Source organism: Anomaloglossus baeobatrachus, chromosome 8 (genome assembly GCF_048569485.1).
Source record: "Anomaloglossus baeobatrachus isolate aAnoBae1 chromosome 8, aAnoBae1.hap1, whole genome shotgun sequence".
NCBI classification, from domain to species: Eukaryota; Metazoa; Chordata; class Amphibia; order Anura; family Aromobatidae; genus Anomaloglossus; species Anomaloglossus baeobatrachus.
In genome coordinates, this window is record NC_134360.1 from 238,487,581 (window position 1) to 238,509,326 (window position 21,746).

At 48.1% G+C, this 21,746-nt stretch overlaps 2 protein-coding genes across 2 annotated transcripts in view; one reads left to right on the top strand and one right to left on the bottom strand.

Annotated features, from left to right (window-relative positions):
• The window catches only part of C8B (complement C8 beta chain), a 53,321-nt gene extending 34,261 nt beyond the window's left edge, over positions 1 to 19,060 (top strand). The window contains exons 8-12 of the mRNA XM_075321157.1: positions 1,187 to 1,315; positions 1,486 to 1,649; positions 6,001 to 6,154; positions 16,271 to 16,339; positions 18,617 to 19,060. Coding sequence (XP_075177272.1) covers positions 1,187 to 1,315; positions 1,486 to 1,649; positions 6,001 to 6,154; positions 16,271 to 16,339; positions 18,617 to 18,768 — 668 coding nt within the window. The 3' untranslated portion in view covers positions 18,769 to 19,060. The remainder of the gene's footprint in view (positions 1 to 1,186; positions 1,316 to 1,485; positions 1,650 to 6,000; positions 6,155 to 16,270; positions 16,340 to 18,616) is intronic.
• Positions 19,061 to 21,416: 2,356 nt separating this feature from the next.
• The window catches only part of C8A (complement C8 alpha chain), a 41,001-nt gene continuing 40,671 nt past the window's right edge, over positions 21,417 to 21,746 (bottom strand). Inside the window, exon 11 of the mRNA XM_075321159.1 lies at positions 21,417 to 21,663. Within this exon, the coding sequence (XP_075177274.1) occupies positions 21,512 to 21,663 (152 nt within the window). The 3' untranslated portion in view covers positions 21,417 to 21,511. The remainder of the gene's footprint in view (positions 21,664 to 21,746) is intronic.

Genomic DNA, 21,746 nt, shown 5'->3' on the forward strand with positions numbered 1-21,746 from the left:
TAGACAGCAACAGCCCCACAGGTCTGCTCCTCACTGAGCCCTATGGAGTTCTCCCTCTAACTGACTCACTGCTCCTCCTCTCCTGTTCTTGCCTACGCCACCTAGCAACCAGACTCTCCACCACACCCCCTGAGAGGAGATGGAGGCTCTACCCCCTCCACTATTCCAGTGAAGGTGAAGGCTTGCCCCCTCCTGGGATCCCCAGGGGTCCTCTCATGGGTACATGTGTGAGACCTGATCACTATGCGCCTGTGTTCCACACCCCTGTCAGCCTTCTGGATTACCTGTATTGTACTGTCCCCAGCATGGGTGCAGTACTCAGTGGTGCCTGACCAGGTCAGGGGCGCCACAGCTCCACCAAAGCCGCTCCCCCCGGTGAGCTAATGTAAGAGACACTAGGATTATAAGACGGACCCTCATTTTAACAGTAAAAATTATTTTTTTCCTACTTTACTCCTTCAAATTTGGGGTGCGTCTTATAATCCAGTGCATCTTATAAAACAAAAAATACAGTAAATTCCATCCCACTCGAATACATTCACTAGTTTCTAACATTTGCATTAAATTGTTACATTATATGTCTCCCTAAGAGATGGACAAACATCTCGGAGGACATTACAGTTTTTATTCTTTTTTTTTCTGTATAAGTTCCTGAGCAGATCTAATCTGTCCTGGTAATGGTTGCCTTCTAAGTACCCGAAGGCTGTGGGCATTTTTTATCCTATTTTTTGGATGCATTTTTTTCAGTGCAGATTTGGCACAAAGCTTGAAGGATTTCTTGATGTCGGTAACGTCAATGAGAATCCTGAAGTGTACTGCACGCATTGAGCATTTTTTTATTGCAGATTTGGCACAAAAACTGAAGGAAATTCTGATGCCAACAGTCCTGAATTGAGTATTTTTTCATTGCAGATTAGGCGCAGAAATAAATCTACAAATGTTAATTGTGGCTGCAAATTTCACCGATTCTAATGAATGGAAAAAATCTGCACCAAAAATGCACGGCAAAAACACGTGTTTTTGCAGCTGCATTCTTCCTTCCAAGAGATGCAGAAATGGTGCAGAAAATTTTGTACCAAATCCTAAACGTCCACATACCCTAAGAAGAGCAGATCTTGGGAGCCCCCAACAGCCCCCACTGCTAAAAAATATATTAAAAACCTTTTTTATTGACTATTCCCAACAGGTTACACATTGAATGACGTGAAGTCTTGTATGGATGCCGGGTTTAAGCTTGGCGGGAATATCTGTGGAATCTGGGTAGGTGTTGGCATCACCGCTTCCCAATGCGACAATCTTCTTAAGGAAATTAAAGGTAAGAAGCTGCATGTTGTCACAGGTCGTGGGGCCTTTCTGGTCCTCCAGATGTAAAACTACAACTCCCAACATGCCCTGACAGCATCAGGCTGGAGAGCCACAGGCTGCAGCCCCGATACAGGGAAAGATGGAGGTCGTCTAATGATTGTTTATCACCTTGTGTTGCAGATGGAGGATCAAACCGTAAAGTAGTGGAAGACTTTGTCGCTCTCGTCCGGGGAGGGGCGAGCGAACATGTAACCACGCTGGCGTACAAAGACCTTCCGACACCGGAGCTAATGCTGGAATGGGGGGACGCAGTCCAATATAACCCAGAAGTCATAAAAATAAAGGTAAAGCGATTCTAAAACTAACACATGTATGCGATATGTCAAGATCTCTGCTTGTTGTCATTATGTCTAGAGGGCAATTATTGGCCGCACAGTCTGAGGGGCCGGGATGCCCCTCCAGGCACAATATCCTGACACTGGCCAGCTTTAGGACCTCCTCTGCGGGGCGCTGGCTGCACACAAGGTGCTGTGCTAGCCAGAGTCAGGAGCTTCAGGAAGGCGGACGGAGATATTATATTCAGGGCTGGACTGGGGGGGTCTGGGGCTTCAGGGGGAATTGACTCCACGGGCCCAGACTACAGCTATGTACAAATACCTGTTAACCACTGTCACCCATTATAATGGAGTGTCAACTGTAAAACACAGACGGCTCCTGCACCTCTACTGTGCGCAAACAATAACTGGGAAGCAGCAGTAATAACGTCCCCTAATTTGCCCCTAAACCAATAATGTGTGTTCCTCATTCTGGCCTCAATACAGTAATAATGTCCCCCATCCTGCCCCCCTTTATTTAATAATGTCTTCCATCCTGGCCCCCTTTATTTAATAATGTCTTACATCCTGCCCCTTTATTTAATAATGTCCCCCATCCTGCCCCCCTTTATTTAATAATGTCCCCCATCCTGCCCCCTTTATTTAATAATGTCTTCCATCCTGCCCCTTTATTTAATAATGTCCCCCATCCTGCCCCCCTTTATTTAATAATGTCTTCCATCCTGCCCCTTTATTTAATAATGTCCCCCATCCTGCCCCCTTTATTTAATAATGTCTTCCATCCTGCCCCCTTTATTTAATAATGTCCCCCATCCTGCCCCCCTTTATTTAATAATGTCTTCCATCCTGACCCCTTTATTTAATAATGTCCCCCATCCTGGCCCCTTTATTTAATAATGTCCCCCATCCTGCCCCCTTTATTTAATAATGTCTTCCATTCTGGCCCCCTTTATTTAATAATGTCTTCCATCCTGCCCCTTTATTTAATAATGTCCCCCATCCTGCCCCCTTTATTTAATAATGTCTTCCATCCTGGCCCCCTTTATTTAATAATGTCTTCCATCCTGGCCCCCTTTATTTAATAATGTCTTCCATCCGGGCCCCCTTTATTTAATAATGTCTTCCATCCTGCCCCCTTTATTTAATAATGTCCCCCATCCTGCCCCTTTATTTAATAATGTATTCCATCCTGGCCCCCTTTATTTAATAGTGTCCCCCATCCTGCCCCTTTATTTAATAATGTCCCCCATCCTGCCCCCTTTATTTAATAATGTCTTCCATCCTGGCCCCCTTTATTTAATAATGTCTTCCATCCTGGCCCCCTTTATTTAATAATGTCACCCATCCTGGCCCCCTTTATTTAATAATGTCCCCCATCCTGCCCCTTTATTTAATAATGTCCTCCATCCTGGCCCCCTTTATTTAATAATGTCTTCCATCCTGGCCCCCTTTATTTAATAATGTCCCCCATCCTGCCCCTTTATTTAATAATGTCTTCCATCCTGGCCCCCTTTATTTAATAATGTCTTCCATCCTGGCCCCCTTTATTTAATAATGTCCCCCATCCTGCCCCCTTTATTTAATAATGTCTTCCATCCTGCCCCTTTACTTAATAATGTCCTCCATCCTGGCCCCCTTTATTTAATAATGTCCCCCATCCTACCTCCTTTATTTAATAATGTCTTCCATCCTGGCCCCCTTTACTTAATAATGTCCTCCATCCTGGCCCCCTTTATTTAATAATGTCTTCCATCCTGGCCCCCTTTATTTAATAATGTCCTCCATCCTGGCCCCCTTTATTTAATAATGTCCTCCATCCTGGCCCCCTTTATTTAATAATGTCCTCCATCCTGGCCCCCTTTATTTAATAATGTCTTCCATCCTGGCCCTTTTTATTTAATAATGTCCTCCATCCTGGCCCCCTTTATTTAATAATGTCTTCCATCCTGGCCCCCTTTATTTAATAATGTCTTCCATCCTGGCCCCCTTTATTTAATAATGTCTTCCATCCTGGCCCCCCTTTTTTTAATAATGTCCCCCATCCTGGCCCCCTTTATTTAATAATGTCTTCCATCCTGGCCCTCTTTATTTAATAATGTCTTCCATCCTGGCCCTTTTTATTTAATAATGTCCTCCATCCTGGCCCCCTTTATTTAATAATGTCTTCCATCCTGCCCCCTTTATTTAATAATGTCTTCCATCCTGGCCCTCTTTATTTAATAATGTCCTCCATCCTGGCCCTTTTTATTTAATAATGTCTTCCATCCTTGCCCTCTTTATTTAATAATGTCCCCCATCCTGTCCCTCTTTATTTAGTAATGTCCCCCATACTGGTGGTCCCCTGTCACGCTGTACAAAGGGCTAGTAAGATGTAGTACAGCGTATTCCCACTAGGTGGCAGCAGAGTAGTGAAGGAGAGTCAAAGTAACACTGTCAAATAAAGGCAGCTGAAGTACAGCAGAGAAACTTTAACAGGCGAACCACCAGGGGGCAATAGAGTAGTCTAACAGTCAGGGTCTAGCCAGAAAAGTCAAGTCACTGCAAGGGGAGATCAGGTGTGCAGAGGGAAACACAAACAACAGACAGGAGCGGGAAGTCGGGGACTGGGACAGGCAGAGGAACGGGGAAGGGTACAAGTCAGGACAAAGTAGCAGGGAGGCAAGACAGATCGTGAACACTCACCAGAGCCAGTATACACACTCCAAGGCAGAAATATCACTGGCACTGAACCATAGGTAGAGAGGCAATATATAGCATCCTGGGATCTAGAACAAGGCAAGGGAAGTTAAACCCTGACATGACCAGGCAGTGCTGGGTGTAACCACAGCAGGGAAAAGCCGGCCTGGATCATGACACCCCCTTTATTTAGTAATATCTTCCTTCCTGGCCCCCTTTATTGAATAATCTCACCCATCCTGGCTTCCTTTATTTATGTCTTCCATCCTAACACCCTTTATTTAGTAATGTCCCCCCATACTGACCCCCTTTACTTAGTAATGTCCCCCATCCTGGCTCCTTTATTTAGTAACATCCCCCATCCTGGGCCTCTATGTTCCTCCGTCCTTGGCCCCTATGTCCTTTACCTTTGACATTCAGAAGGGGGAGGACAGACCCTTCTCACCGTCCTACATTCCCCTGTATCTTCTTTTGGCTTCATATCTGGGTCGGTAATTAAAATGGTCTCCGTCCTATCAAAGGAAGCATGCTGACGTCAGTGCGTGGCGCATAGTAGTGACATTAACAGGCTGCCGGCTTATCAAAGGCAGCAAACGTCAGTGTGTGGCATGTGATAGGCCGGTGTCCATTAAATGTCACTGCTATGCACTGCATGCTGACAACAGCGCGTCTTGCATCGCAGTGATTTTTTAACGTCACTTGTATGAGCACGCTCGCTGAAATGTGCGGCCTCTGATGAACCTGTGGTCATTCTAACGACTGCGGTTACTGGTGGGTCCCTCTATATCCAGCACGAGGGGCGCACCAATGACCTAGGACCCACCAGAAGATAGTCCGCTGTCCTGCTGGTCAAGCCCACCGCTGAGTATATTAGGGTCTGAGGTTTGAAAATGTAAAACATCTAATTCAATGAACCCCAGAACGCTAACAAGGGGTGTGATAACTTATGTGTCTGGCCTGGGGTTGATAACTAAGGTTTATTGTCTTATAGTGTAGTGGTTTAGGGTTCATGGCTTGATAAATTAGGCTGTTGTCCATCTTTGCAGACAATTTCTTTTTACATAAATCTGGCATCGTTTGCCTTCTATAGCCTCTGTGTTGCATTGTCTATTGCTGGCTGTAGAATGAGTAAACTGAGAATCCATCAGTGAGCACAATCTTTTTCTAAGCTCCTTTATAACCACAGACCGCATCACAGTTGAATGTTAAGGAAACAAAATGCCTGTAAAAGCCAAACGGTGCAACATTTTAAATGGAATCCATTCTCAGAATTGATTTTTTTTTAGCCCAAAATTCATGCATTTAGGTAAAAAAAAAGTCCCTAAAAAGGACAACCCCATATAGGGATTTAGCTATTAAATTGTCCTGATTTGTACAGTGCATTTGTTTAGAACTGATTTGATTGTTGCAATGTATCAGCCGGACTCTGTAGGTTCTTGGCTCCCAGCTGCACTGATACATTGTAACAAGCAATGCTCCCTCTGAATGTAAATATTTACTTTTACCAAATACAAACATCCAGAAAATGGTGAGAAAATAACCATATTACAAAGTTGTTGAGCATTCTCTTGTGCAGTATTTAGGCTTTTATTCCTAATCCTGCCCCTCTCCTGTCGCTGTAGCTGGATGTAGTGGCTTTCGGGGGCTTTCAGGGGTCTCTGATGTTTTCCCTTACATTTTGTAGACCAGCCCTTTGCATGAGCTTATCACAGCGACAGACTTCATTGGAGCAAGCACCTTACAAGGGAACATGATTCGCGCCGTGGAAGAATTTGAGAGGGAGACCAGCGCCTGCCGATGTGCGCCTTGCCGTAACAATGGTGTTGCGGTGTTCATCGGTAAGAGTATTAAGCTAACGAGCTTTAAGTCCTAAGGTGTGTGTGCGCCTTTAACAGAAAACAATAGAGGCATCTTTAAAGGGAATCGGTCAGCAGGATTTCACCCCCAAACTATTTGTACATTCATAAAGCTCTTTCAAATTAAAGTATAGCAACACCTTTCCATTACCGAAACATCAGCTTTTGATTAATATGCAAATTAGGCTGAAGGACTATGGTAGATCTGAAGCCTCGGTCACTCCAGCTCTATTCCCACTCCTGCTGCCTCCTCTTTCTTGACTGGCAGCCTCTATGTAGTGTTACTTCAGGCAAAGGAGCCGTCAATCAAACAGGAGGAGGCAGTGTTGGGCAGGAAATAGATCTGGAGTGACGGAGGCTTCAGATCTACCATAGTCCTTCAACTTAATTTGCATATTAATCAAAAACTGATCTCACAGTGATGTAGGAACAGACTGGCCAGGTAAAGGTATTGCTAGACTTGCCTTTGAAAGAGCTACGTGTGGATATACCGTATTTTTCATTTTATAAGACGCACATTTGAAGGAGGAAAATAGGAAAAAAATCATGTTTACTGTCTGATAATCCTAGTGCCTCTTATATTAGCTCACCAGGGGGGAGGAAGGTTACAGGAGGCAGGGTCGGAGATGCTGTGGGCTCGGAGGAGGGGTTGTTTGGCTGAAGAAGGTCAGTGTGCGGAGGGTCAGCAATACTGCGGGCTTGTAGGGTGTCACAACGATGGACACCATTGTTCTGCTGGCGGGCTCTGAGGAAGGGAGGTTGCGGCTCAAGAGCGTCAGTGTGTGTCAGTGGAGGGTCTGCAATACTGTGGACTCATGGGGTGTCACGGTGGCAGGCGCTATTGATCTGCTGGCGGGTTGCGTGCTGCTTTGAATTGCTGCCGGTTGACACAATGGACTTCAAGAAAATGGCCGTAGAGGCGACGCATGCACAGATTGGCTGCCGCAGCCATTTTCTTGAAGTCTATTGGGTCAACCACCGGCGATTCAAAGCAGCACGCAGTCCGCCAGGAGATCAATGGCACTTGCCGCCGCAACACCCCGCCACGAGCCCACAGTATCGTCAACCCTCCGCTGCTGCACACTGACCCTCCTGAGCTGCTCCACTGCAGTGACACCTCTCCGAGCCCTCCGCATCGCCGACCCTGCGCCACCACTGCCACCCTGGTAAGCCATATGCGGTTTGTAAGACGCACCCCCAGTTTTGAGGGAACAAAAGTGCACCTTACAAACCGGAAAATACAGTAAATAGTTTGGGTGGTGAAGTCCTGCTGACAGATTCCTCTATGGAGAGCTGAGGAAGGTGTTTTAATCTGTTGGCTAATTTCCTGTTTCCTTGTGGAGCTGCAGATTCCGGGCTCAGTGGACGTTCCCTGTGAACCTGTTTTCATCCCTCCCTTCCCCCAGTGATCTTTGCCTTGTACCTTCCTTTTTGTGAAAGCAAAGATCTCTGCTCCAAAATACAGCTGTAAAGGTTTCTCCGCAATATGTCACCTAATGTGTGAAGACGTCTCTGGCACTCGGGAGTTTAATAAAACATGACTGCAAAATGAAAGCGCACATTGGGGGAATGCATCATTTCCTATATGCCGGATCATGAAAGTCCAAAGTCACATTTGTTGCAGGTGGTTTTTTATGCTAAATATTGCAACTAGTGATGAGCGAGCACCACCATCCTCGTAACGGGCAGCCGGACGCTCGGAGGGGGCGAGGCACGTACTGAGTATAACGGAAGTCAAAGGGGAACGCGATTATTGTGCCTGAAGATTTTCCAAAAAAAAATGATCAAATTTCCCAGAGACTTCCATTATACTCTGGTATACAAATCCCACCCATCCGAATGTCCGACTGCAGGCTACAAGCTCCGAGCATGGTAGTGCCCGCTCATCACTAGATACCAGTACTGAGCACCCGAGCATGGTAGTGCCCGCTCATCACTAGTTACCAGTACTGAGCACCCGAGCATGGTAGTGCCCGCTCATCACTAGTTACCAGTACTGAGCACCCGAGCATGGTAGTGCCCGCTCATCACTAGTTACCAGTACTGAGCACCCGAGCATGGTAGTGTCCGCTCATCACTAGTTACCAGTACTGAGCACCCGAGCATGGTAGTGCCCGCTCATCACTAGTTACCAGTACTGAGCACCCGAGCATGGTAGTGCCCGCTCATCACTAGTTACCAGTACTGAGCACCCGAGCATGGTAGTGCCCGCTCATCACTAGTTACCAGTACTGAGCACCCGAGCATGGTAGTGCCCGCTCATCACTAGGTACCAGTACTGAGCACCCGAGCATGGTAGTGCCCGCTCATCACTAGTTACCAGTACTGAGCACCCGAGCATGGTAGTGCCCGCTCATCACTAGGTACCAGTACTGAGCACCCGAGCATGGTAGTGCCCGCTCATCACTAGTTACCAGTACTGAGCACCCGAGCATGGTAGTGCCCGCTCATCACTAGTTACCAGTACTGAGCACCCGAGCATGGTAGTGCCCGCTCATCACTAGGTACCAGTACTGAGCACCCGAGCATGGTAGTGCCCGCTCATCACTAGTTACCAGTACTGAGCACCCGAGCATGGTAGTGCCCGCTCATCACTAGTTACCAGTACTGAGCACCCGAGCATGGTAGTGCCCGCTCATCACTAGTTACCAGTACTGAGCACCCGAGCATGGTAGTGCCCGCTCATCACTAGGTACCAGTACTGAGCACCCGAGCATGGTAGTGCCCGCTCATCACTAGTTACCAGTACTGAGCACCCGAGCATGGTAGTGCCCGCTCATCACTAGGTACCAGTACTGAGCACCCGAGCATGGTAGTGCCCGCTCATCACTAGTTACCAGTACTGAACACCCGAGCATGGTAGTGCCCGCTCATCACTAGTTACCAGTACTGAGCACCTGAGCATAGTAGTGCCCGCTCATCACTAGTTACCAGTACTGAACACCCGAGCATGGTAGTGCCCGCTGATCACTAGTTACCAGTACTGAGCACCCGAGCATGGTAGTGTCCACTCATCACTAGTTACCAGTACTGAGCACCCGAGCATGGTAGTGTCCACTCATCACTAGTTACCAGTACTGAGCACCCGAGCATGGTAGTGCCCGCTCATCACTAGTTACCAGTACTGAGCACCTGAGCATGGTAGTGCCCACTGATCACTAGTTACCAGTACTGAGCACCCGAGCATGGTAGTGCCCACTCATCACTAGTTACCAGTACTGAACACCCGAGCATGGTAGTGCCCGCTCATCACTAGTTACGAGTACTGAGCACCCGAGCATGGTAGTGCCCGCTCATCACTAGTTACGAGTACTGAGCACCCGAGCATGGTAGTGCCCGCTCATCACTAGTTACCAGTACTGAACACCCGAGCATGGTAGTGCCCGCTCATCACTAGTTACCAGTACTGAGCACCCGAGCATGGTAGTGACCGCTCATCACTAGTTACCAGTACTGAGCACCTGAACATGGTAGTGCCCACTCATCACTAGTTACCAGTACTGAGCCCCTGAGCATGGTAGTGCCCGCTCATCACTAGTTACCAGTACTGAGCACCTGAGTATGGTAGTGTCCGCTCATCACTAGTTACCAGTACTGAGCACCCGAGCATGGTAGTGCCCACTGATCACTAGTTACCAGTACTGAGCACCCGAGCATGGTAGTGCCCGCTCATCACTAGTTACCAGTACTGAGCACCTGAACATGGTAGTGCCCGCTCATCACTAGTTACCAGTACTGAGCACCTGAGCATGGTAGTTCCCGCTCATCACTAGTTACCAGTACTGAGCACCTGAGCATGGTAGTGCCCGCTCATCACTAGGTACCAGTACTGAGCACCCGAGCATGGTAGTGCCCGCTCATCACTAGTTACGAGTACTGAGCACCCGAGCATGGTAGTGCCCGCTCATCACTAGTTACCAGTACAGAGCATCCGAGCATGGTAGTGCCCGCTCATCACTAGTTACGAGAACTGAGCACCCGAGCATGGTAGTGCCCGCTCATCACTAGTTACTAGTACTGAGCACCCGAGCATGGTAGTGCCCGCTCATCACTAGTTACGAGTACTGAGCACCCGAGCATGGTAGTGCCCGCTCATCACTAGTTACCAGTACTGAGCACCTGAGCATGGTAGTGCCCGCTCATCACTAGTTACCAGTACTGAGCACCTGAGCATGGTAGTGCCCGCTCATCACTAGTTACCAGTACTGAACACCCGAGCATGGTAGTGCCCGCTCATCACTAGTTACGAGTACTGAGCACCCGAGCATGGTAGTGTCCGCTCATCACTAGTTACCAGTACTGAGCACCTGAGCATGGTAGTGCCCGCTCATCACTAGTTACCAGTACTGAACACCCGAGCATGGTAGTGCCCGCTCATCACTAGTTACCAGTACTGAGCACCCGAGCATGGTAGTGCCCGCTCATCACTAGTTACGAGTACTGAGCACCCGAGCATGGTAGTGCCCGCTCATCACTAGTTACCAGTACTGAGCACCTGAGCATGGTAGTGCCCACTGATCACTAGTTACCAGTACTGAGCACCCGAGCATGGTAGTGCCCGCTCATCACAAGTTACCAGTACTGAGCCCCTGAGCATGGTAGTGCCCGCTCATCACTAGTTACCAGTACTGAGCACCTGAGCATGGTAGTGCCCGCTCATCACTAGTTACGAGTACAGAGCACCTGAGCATGGTAGTGCCCGCTCATCACTAGTTACGAGTACTGAACACCCGAGCATGGTAGTGCTCACTCATCACTAGTTACCAGTACAAAGCACCCGAGCATGGTAGTGCCCGCTCATCATTAGTTACCAGTACTGAGCACCCGAGCATGGTAGTGCCCGCTCATCATTAGTTACCAGTACTGAGCACCCGAGCATGGTAGTGCCCGCTCATCACTAGTTACCAGTACTGAGCACCCGAGCATGGTAGTGCCCGCTCATCACTAGTTACCAGTACTGAGCACCTGAACATGGTAGTGCCCGCTCATCACTAGTTACCAGTACTGAGCACCTGAGCATGGTAGTGCCCGCTCATCACTAGTTACCAGTACTGAGCACCTGAGCATGGTAGTGCCCGCTCATCACTAGTTACCAGTACTGAACACCCGAGCATGGTAGTGCCCGCTCATCACTAGTTACGAGTACTGAGCACCCGAGCATGGTAGTGTCCGCTCATCACTAGTTACCAGTACTGAGCACCTGAGCATGGTAGTGCCCGCTCATCACTAGTTACCAGTACTGAACACCCGAGCATGGTAGTGCCCGCTCATCACTAGTTACCAGTACTGAGCACCCGAGCATGGTAGTGCCCGCTCATCACTAGTTACCAGTACTGAGCACCCGAGCATGGTAGTGCCCACTGATCACTAGTTACCAGTACTGAGCACCCGAGCATGGTAGTGCCCGCTCATCACAAGTTACCAGTACTGAGCCCCTGAGCATGGTAGTGCCCGCTCATCACTAGTTACCAGTACTGAGCACCTGAGCATGGTAGTGCCCGCTCATCACTAGTTACGAGTACAGAGCACCTGAGCATGGTAGTGCCCGCTCATCACTAGTTACGAGTACTGAACACCCGAGCATGGTAGTGCTCACTCATCACTAGTTACCAGTACAAAGCACCCGAGCATGGTAGTGCCCGCTCATCATTAGTTACCAGTACTGAGCACCCGAGCATGGTAGTGCCCGCTCATCATTAGTTACCAGTACTGAGCACCCGAGCATGGTAGTGCCCGCTCATCACTAGTTACCAGTACTGAGCACCCGAGCATGGTAGTGCCAGCTCATCATTAGTTACCAGTACTGAGCACCCGAGCATGGTAGTGCCCGCTCATCACTAGTTACCAGTACTGAGCACCCGAGCATGGTAGTGCCCGCTCATCACTAGTTACCAGTACTGAACACCCGAGCATGGTAGTGCCCGCTCATCACTAGTTACCAGTACTGAGCACCTGAGCATAGTAGTGCCCGCTCATCACTAGGTACCAGTACTGAGCACCCGAGCATGGTAGTGCCCGCTCATCACTAGTTACCAGTACTGAACACCCGAGCATGGTAGTGTCCGCTCATCACTAGTTACCAGTACTGAGCACCTGAGCATGCTAGTGCCCACTGATCACTAGTTACCAGTACTGAGCACCCGAGCATGGTAGTGCCCGCTCATCACTAGTTACCAGTACTGAGCACCCGAGCATGGTAGTGACCGCTCATCACTAGTTACCAGTACTGAGCACCTGAGCATGGTAGTGCCCGCTCATCACTAGTTACCAGTACTGAGCACCTGAGCATGGTAGTGCCCGCTCATCACTAGTTACCAGTACTGAACACCCGAGCATGGTAGTGCCCGCTCATCACTAGTTACGAGTACTGAGCACCCGAGCATGGTAGTGTCCGCTCATCACTAGTTACCAGTACTGAGCACCTGAGCATGGTAGTGCCCGCTCATCACTAGTTACCAGTACTGAGCACCTGAGCATGGTAGTGCCCGCTCATCACTAGTTACCAGTACTGAACACCCGAGCATGGTAGTGCCCGCTCATCACTAGTTACGAGTACTGAGCACCCGAGCATGGTAGTGTCCGCTCATCACTAGTTACCAGTACTGAGCACCTGAGCATGGTAGTGCCCGCTCATCACTAGTTACCAGTAATGAACACCCGAGCATGGTAGTGCCCGCTCATCACTAGTTACCAGTACTGAGCACCCGAGCATGGTAGTGCCCGCTCATCACTAGTTACCAGTACTGAGCACCCGAGCATGGTAGTGCCCGCTCATCACTAGTTACCAGTACTGAGCACCCGAGCATGGTAGTGCCCGCTCATCACTAGTTACGAGTACTGAGCACCCGAGCATGGTAGTGCCCGCTCATCACTAGTTACCAGTACTGAGCACCCGAGCATGGTAGTGCCCACTGATCACTAGTTACCAGTACTGAGCACCCGAGCATGGTAGTGCCCGCTCATCACTAGTTACCAGTACTGAGCCCCTGAGCATGGTAGTGCCCGCTCATCACTAGTTACCAGTACTGAGCACCTGAGCATGGTAGTGCCCGCTCATCACTAGTTACGAGTACAGAGCACCTGAGCATGGTAGTGCCCGCTCATCACTAGTTACGAGTACTGAACACCCGAGCATGGTAGTGCTCACTCATCACTAGTTACCAGTACAAAGCACCCGAGCATGGTAGTGCCCGCTCATCATTAGTTACCAGTACTGAGCACCCGAGCATGGTAGTGCCCGCTCATCATTAGTTACCAGTACTGAGCACCCGAGCATGGTAGTACCCGCTCATCACTAGTTACCAGTACTGAGCACCCGAGCATGGTAGTGCCCGCTCATCATTAGTTACCAGTACTGAGCACCCGAGCATGGTAGTGCCCGCTCATCACTAGTTACCAGTACTGAGCACCCGAGCATGGTAGTGCCCGCTCATCACTAGTTACCAGTACTGAACACCCGAGCATGGTAGTGCCCGCTCATCACTAGTTACCAGTACTGAGCACCCGAGCATGGTAGTGACCGCTCATCACTAGTTACCAGTACTGAGCACCTGAACATGGTAGTGCCCACTCATCACTAGTTACCAGTACTGAGCCCCTGAGCATGGTAGTGCCCGCTCATCACTAGTTACCAGTACTGAGCCCCTGAGCATGGTAGTTCCCGCTCATCACTAGTTACCAGTACTGAGCACCTGAGCATGGTAGTGTCCGCTCATCACTAGTTACCAGTACAGAGCATCCGAGCATGGTAGTGCCCGCTCATCACTAGTTACGAGTACTGAGCACCCGAGCATGGTAGTGCCCGCTCATCACTAGTTACCAGTACAGAGCATCCGAGCATGGTAGTGCCCGCTCATCACTAGTTACGAGAACTGAGCACCCGAGCATGGTAGTGCCCGCTCATCACTAGTTACTAGTACTGAGCACCCGAGCATGGTAGTGCCCGCTCATCACTAGTTACGAGTACTGAGCACCCGAGCATGGTAGTGCCCGCTCATCACTAGTTACCAGTACTGAGCACCTGAGCATGGTAGTGCCCGCTCATCACTAGTTACCAGTACTGAGCACCTGAGCATGGTAGTGCCCGCTCATCACTAGTTACCAGTACTGAACACCCGAGCATGGTAGTGCCCGCTCATCACTAGTTACGAGTACTGAGCACCCGAGCATGGTAGTGCCCGCTCATCACTAGTTACCAGTACTGAGCACCTGAGCATGGTAGTGCCCGCTCATCACTAGTTACCAGTACTGAACACCCGAGCATGGTAGTGCCCGCTCATCACTAGTTACAAGTACTGAGCACCCGAGCATGGTAGTGCCCACTGATCACTAGTTACCAGTACTGAGCACCCGAGCATGGTAGTGCCCGCTCATCACTAGTTACCAGTACTGAGCACCCGAGCATGGTAGTGCCCGCTCATCACTAGTTACGAGTACTGAGCACCCGAGCATGGTAGTGCCCGCTCATCACTAGTTACCAGTACTGAGCACCTGAGCATGGTAGTGCCCACTGATCACCAGTTACCAGTACTGAGCACCCGAGCATGGTAGTGCCCGCTCATCACTAGTTACCAGTACTGAGCACCCGAGCATGGTAGTGCCCGCTCATCACTAGTTACGAGTACTGAGCACCCGAGCATGGTAGTGCCCGCTCATCACTAGTTACCAGTACTGAGCACCTGAGCATGGTAGTGCCCACTGATCACCAGTTACCAGTACTGAGCACCCGAGCATGGTAGTGCCCGCTCATCACTAGTTACCAGTACTGAGCCCCTGAGCATGGTAGTGCCCGCTCATCACTAGTTACCAGTGCAGAGCATCCGAGCATGGTAGTGCCCGCTCATCACTAGTTACCAGTACTGAGCACCCGAGCATGGTAGTGCCCGCTCATCACTAGTTACCAGTACTGAGCATGGTAGTGCCCACTCATCACTAGTTACCAGTACTGAGCCCCTGAGCATGGTAGTGCCCGCTCATCACTAGTTACGAGTACTGAGCACCTGAGCATGGTAGTGCCCGCTCATCACTAGTTACGAGTACTGAGCACCTGAGCATGGTAGTGCCCGCTCATCACTAGTTACCAGTACTGAACACCCGAGCATGGTAGTGCCCGCTGATCACTAGTTACCAGTACTAAGCACCCGAGCATGGTAGTGCCCGCTCATCACTAGTTACGAGTACTGAGCACCCGAGCATGGTAGTGCCCGCTCATCACTAGTTACTAGTACTGAGCACCCGAGCATGGTAGTGCCCGCTCATCACTAGTTACCAGTACAGAGCATCCGAGCATGGTAGTGCCCGTTCATCACTAGTTACGAGTACTGAGCACCCGAGCATGGTAGTGCCCGCTCATCACTAGTTACGAGTACTGAGCACCTGAGCATGGTAGTGCCCGCTCATCACTAGTTACGAGTACTGAGCACCTGAGCATGGCAGTGCTCGCTCATCACTAGTTACGAGTACTGAGCACCTGAGCATGGTAGTGCCCGCTCATCACTAGTTACGAGTACTGAGCACCTGAGCATGGTAGTGCCTGCTCATCACTAGTTACGAGTACTGAGCACCTGAGCATGGTAGTGCCCGCTCATCACTAGTTACGAGTACTGAGCACCTGAGCATGGCAGTGCTCGCTCATCACTAGTTACGAGTACTGAGCACCTGAGCATGGTAGTGCCCGCTCATCACTAGTTACGAGTACTGAGCACCTGAGCATGGCAGTGCTCGCTCATCACTAGTTACGAGTACTGAGCACCTGAGCATGGTAGTGCCCGCTCATCACTAGTTACCAGTACTGAGCACCTGAGCATGGTAGTGCCCGCTCATCACTACCAAAGATGCATCAGATTTATTAAGATTAGTTTTGGTGCACCTTACTTTAGCAATTCATAGGTTCAAGCCTGGCATCTTGATAAATTCCCCCAGTAGAGTTTATTTGTAGTCTGTAGTTAGGAGCAGCATTACCTGCTGCACATCGGTCTCCTCCGGAGCTGTATACACAAACCCGTTATTTTATATGTATTTCTAGAGAGGAAGACTATAGACATAACTAATGTGAAATCTTATCTGGAGTGATGATCTTTACCATTTTGCTCTTTACAGAAAGTCGCTGTGAATGTGTTTGTCCATTAGGGTTCAAAGGCTCCGCTTGTGAAATCACCTCGAGGCCAGGTAAATAGCTGCATAGTGCAGACATTGCTCTGTTTGCTTTTTATCATTCTTAACGGGAAAGGTCAGTAAGTCGTCCCTCATTCAGTGATGAAATCCATGGCTTTAGAGCATCTGCTGTAGGTCCAGACTCCAGTAGGTTTCTGCACCTAAATATCATTGACCCAAACAGAAGAGGCCCCTGCAAGAACAGTATATTGGCGCTTTGCAACTGAATATCTCATCATAATGCCCAATTCCAATTCCACCTCCTGCATTGGAGATGGTAGTGGCCCCTTGACCTCCTGCGGCTGCACAGGTTGCACCATTGGTGTGTCCGCCCCTGCACTGATCCACAATATAGAAGTTGATCTTTGCTCTTCTAAAGTCCTTGTACCCGTCTGGATGAGGACTAAGGCTGTGTCCGCACTTTGCGTTCCCACCTGCGTTTTGAACTGCAGCGTTTTCATGTCAAATGGCATGCGTTTTGATTTTCCAGCAAAGTCTATGGGAAATGTGGATTTATCTGCAGTTCAAAACGCTGCGTTTAATTTGCATAATTTGTGGTAAAAACTCTGGGTTCAAAGAAGCAGCATGTCAATTGTTTTTGCCATTTGGGCTGCTTTTTGCTAACATTGAAGTCAATGAGAAGTTGCAAAAAGCAAGAAACATCAAAATTCCAGCGTTTTACCTGCTTTTTTGCTGCAGAAAACATGTGTTTATGACATCAAAATAATGGAATGATATGTCCCTTTACACACACACATAGTCCGACAATTAAATTAATGAAAAATATTAATTTATTGATATTTTAGCCATATATAAAACCGCTATAATTATATTAAATATAACTTTTTTCGTTATGATTTAATAAATTATATTTGTTTTCATTTTTTTTTTTCCCTTTTTTCATAGTTTTTGTATGTTAAAACTTTATTTAGTTGTGTCTTTGTAATCAAAACGCATCTGACTTTAAGCAATGGAAAAGCAGGTAAAAAGTGCTGAAAATGCGGCTAAAACGCGGTAATTACGCATACAGATTTATCGCGTTTGTGTGGTCAAAAGCAACTTTGGCAAAAGCAATTTCTGCCAGAGGATGCGTTTAGAACTGCAACTAGGACGATGCAAAGTGCGCACATAGCCTAAGGCTGCATAAAATAATGGCATAATCTGATAAATTGCATTTGCTCATTTGTTGACTGATCGCTTCATGATTACACAGGAAAATTATCAGGAGCTCAAGACTTGCAAAATAGACTTTAAACCTTGGTATATTTAAAAAAGTAAACCTAATGATCACTGCAGTGTATGTGTGCAGAGCCGCTGTCAATCATAGTGCCGGGGCGTGGTTATAGTGATCACTTCTGTGAGCGGTGACTGACGACCGGCGGCTCCTGGGAGGAATAAAGTTTGTTTTCTTCTGGAAGCTGTACTTTCAGTAAGGTGGCCAGGAAGCTTTGTAACACTATTAATCTACAGACTAAGCCTATATCTGCAGGTAAATAGCATTTTCCAATATGACAAATATCCCTATAATGAAGATTCGCTATTGCGATGCTTAAGTAGTAATGCACCTGGTTCTTGCTGCCACAATTTATATGTGGACTTGTGCTACAGATTTTGCATTCAGGAATTCAAAGTTATCTCCCCATACACATTAGGTAATTGTCAGCTGACACATTATTCAGCTTGAGTGTAGCACCTGTATCTCTGCAGAGACTTACCACCCTGACCAGGTCGCATCCTTCCCCACACTTCCCCAGCCATCCATGTGTGCATCCCGATGCATGTGTGCACACCAGCCCTCCTCTTAACGGACAGATGTGCCATTTCCAAGAAATGCCTCTAAGCCTATGGCTGAGAGGCACTGTGTATTTCAGGCACCATCCCATTAGGAGAGGTGCCTGCACAGCACATTCAGTTAGTCAGTATACCAGTCTGCTAGCTAGTTTTCAGGTCCCATTAACCCTGTGTCTGTCCCCTGTATCTGCCTTCCCATACCTGACTATCCCTGCTGTGCCCACCATTTCTACCCATACCCACCTGTCCAGCTTGCCTCACTCACTCTGCCCGTACCTGTTTATTCCAGAGTCAGTCACCTGTCCTGGGGATCAGCTGCCACAGTCCCGGTCACTGCTCTGGGAATGGCACCTGGCGTCCACCTCGCGGTGGTCGCTTAGTTAAGCCACTCCCACAAGGGATAAGCCCAGGTCCCCCTGTGGTCTAGTGAGTCCACTAATCCCGCTCACTGCCGCTACAGTAGCCGTGACAGTTACATTGAGTTTGTACTTTATTTTTCAGCTCCAAAAATCGATGGACAGTGGAGTTGCTGGTCCGGCTGGACATCATGTTCCGGAAGAGTCCAAACAAGGCAGCGCCAATGCAATAACCCCCCGCCACAAAACGGAGGCGGATCGTGTGATGGAGCCGCCACTGACACAAGGAGCTGTTAACTGGCTATTGTGCAGTAAATCAGTGATTACATGAAGCCTAGTGGCGTTTTTCTTGTTTTGCAGCAGCTCGTAGTCACTAATTCCCGTCTAATGTAAATTTGGAAAATAAATTCTTTTTAATCCACCTGAAGTCTGTCTGTAGTATTAGAATTAATAAAAGATGGGAAGGAGGGGGATGCAGCTGCAGTATTTCTCTGTTTCTGGTAGACAGCATGCTGTGAGACTTGGGAGGATCTTCACACATTTCAATATTTGGGATGAATAGAAACACCTTGATTTTTTTATAATGAACGGATTTCATGCATTTAATATTATTTGTTACATTTTATTGAATTTTGTGCAAAATTTTTGAGAACTGAAATAAAAACAAAATACATTTTTAATGTGAAGGGTGATTTATTTTATTGTTGTTTTTTCTGGTGCAAATTTGCGAGGACTTTAATTATTCTCCACTTTATGTTGCTGACAGTGTTTAGATTTATTTTTTTAAGTGATAAATCTGCACCAGTGCCGCCCGCGGCTAGGATGGTGCCAGTGTGAAAATTTGTGGACCAATGTATTGTGTTGCCCCCCCCCAAGGCTACAATTTGTCAGTCAGTCCCTGCGTGTAGTGCACATATAATCTGCTATCTGTAGCAGGCATATAATGCGGTCAGATAGAGTGCAAGTGTATTAATGCTATTTGCAGAGTCTATATAATGCTGCCATCTGTAGTGAACGTAAAATACAGCCTGATATAATGCATGACAAATCCCAACTATATGCCACCATCAGCTAGGATTTAGTATGATGCCATGATGGTGGTCAGCCATGACTGAATGATCATATTGTGTGGGCCAACCTGGAGCCAGAACTGAAAGTAATCACATAGTAGGGGTGTACCAGGACGTAGAGTGATCAATAGTGGGGTCAGTTTGGACTGAATGTGATTACATTGTGATGTTCAGCTGCTCTTATTGTAAACATACAGACTGTGACCAAAAGGGTAGGGGTCAGCTCAGTCTGTTTGTGATCACGTGGTGGTGGTGGTCAGCTTGGTCTGGATGTGATCACATGGTGGTGGTCAGCTTGGTCTGGATGTGATCACATGGTGGTGGTCATCCTGTTCTGAGCGTGATCACATAGTGATGGTCAGCCTGGTCTGAGCGTGATCACATGGTGGTGGACGACTGCTTGCATACAAGCCATGTATAGGAATATAACTATCACCAGAAAACACCTAGGGGAAATTTTGGTATTTAAAGGCACAAAGGGAAGTGATGATGATTAGCAGCTGAAAGGCGAGGATATTTGCAGGGTCCTAAAAGGAAGAGGATTAACCCCAAACACAGAAGATACAAAGGATACCATTTACACCACAGCAGGAAGAATAGAATGTCAGCGAGCAGTTTGTGTAGCCAAACGTTGCGACCTTCTACAGCTGGACACCACAGGAATGTCTGTCAACCGTGACACACCCGTTACAGCGTGAGCATGTGGTAGTGGTCAGCTTGGTCTGAATGTGATCACGTGGAAGAGGACTGAGTGTGATCACATGGTAGTGATCAGCCTGGGGTGAGTGTGATCATGTGGTGGGTCTTAGCACAGCCTAAGGGGTACTTTGCACGCTGCGACATCGCAAGCCGATGCTGCGATGCCGAGCGCGATAGTCCCTGCCCCTGTCGCAGCTGCGATATCCTTGTGATAGCTGCCGTAGCGAACATTATCGCTACGGCAGCTTCACATGGACTCGCCTGTCCTGGGACGTCGCTCCGTCTGGGGACCCGCCTCATTAAGGGGGCGGGTCGTGCGGCGTCACAGCAACGTCACACGGCAGGCTGCCAATAGGAGCGGAGATGAGCGGGATGTAAACATCCCGCCCACCTCCTTCCTTCCGCATATCCTACGGAAGCCGCGGTGACGCCGGTAGATGTTCCTCGCTCCTGCGACTTCACACACAGTGATGTGTGCTGCCGCAGTAGCGAGGAACAACATCGGACCGTCGCGTCAGCGTAATTATGGATTACGCCGAAGCTGCACCGATCATACGATTACGACGCTTTTGCGTAAATCGAGCCTTTACACACTACGATGTCGCATGCGATGCCGGAAGTACGTCATTTTCAATTTGACCCCACCGACATCGCACCTGCGATATCATAGTGTGCAAAGCCCACCTAAGTGTGTTTCATTGTTCTTGTACCATCAGGGAGACAGAAGATCATCTATAGATTGAAACCTTTAGACGTTTTTGGTTATTTATATATTTTATTTTATGTAGGTTTTGTATATTGTATATTGTCTTATTTAGTCTCGTTTTACACTTTCCTTGTAAGCACTTGGTCCTCGTATTTACTAAAAAGTCAATAGCTTTATAAGAGTTTGACTGTTGGACAATAGGGTGTGTTTTCGGGATTCATCACGCTGTTTGTTGGAGGGGTGCTGGCTGTGTTGGGATCTGGAGAGTGTGCACTGTTGGGTGGTAATTTGCAGCCTGAGAGGAAGGTGAGTGCAAGATTGAGGGAGAGGAGATGAACAAAACCTCTCGCAGATGCAGCTACGTCGTGTGCAGAGACTGAACAGGACTTCCGGGAACAATTCAGGGTACAAACATTAGAACCAGCTGTCATGCATATATTGTAGAAGGCAGTTTACATATAGTTTTCACTTTATATTTACATTTAACAAGTCCCAGATGAAAGTAAAAAGTTTCTTTAATTTTATGAAAATTGCAAAATTGACAAATCTATGATCTTTTGTTTCATTAACACGAGTCGGTCTGGACGTTCTTCCCCAGGCACCAGCTTCCACCATTTTTAGGAGGTGGATTATTGCAGGATCTTGTCCTTTGACGCTTTCCAGATTGACAACTGGACCATGAGGACCAACAGCTCCAGCCTTCTTTACCTTTTATATCTGCAGTAAATGACCCCGATATTGGATTAGATCAATAACAATTACAACTAAAGACACAACAATGACTGATAATGTTAAAGGGA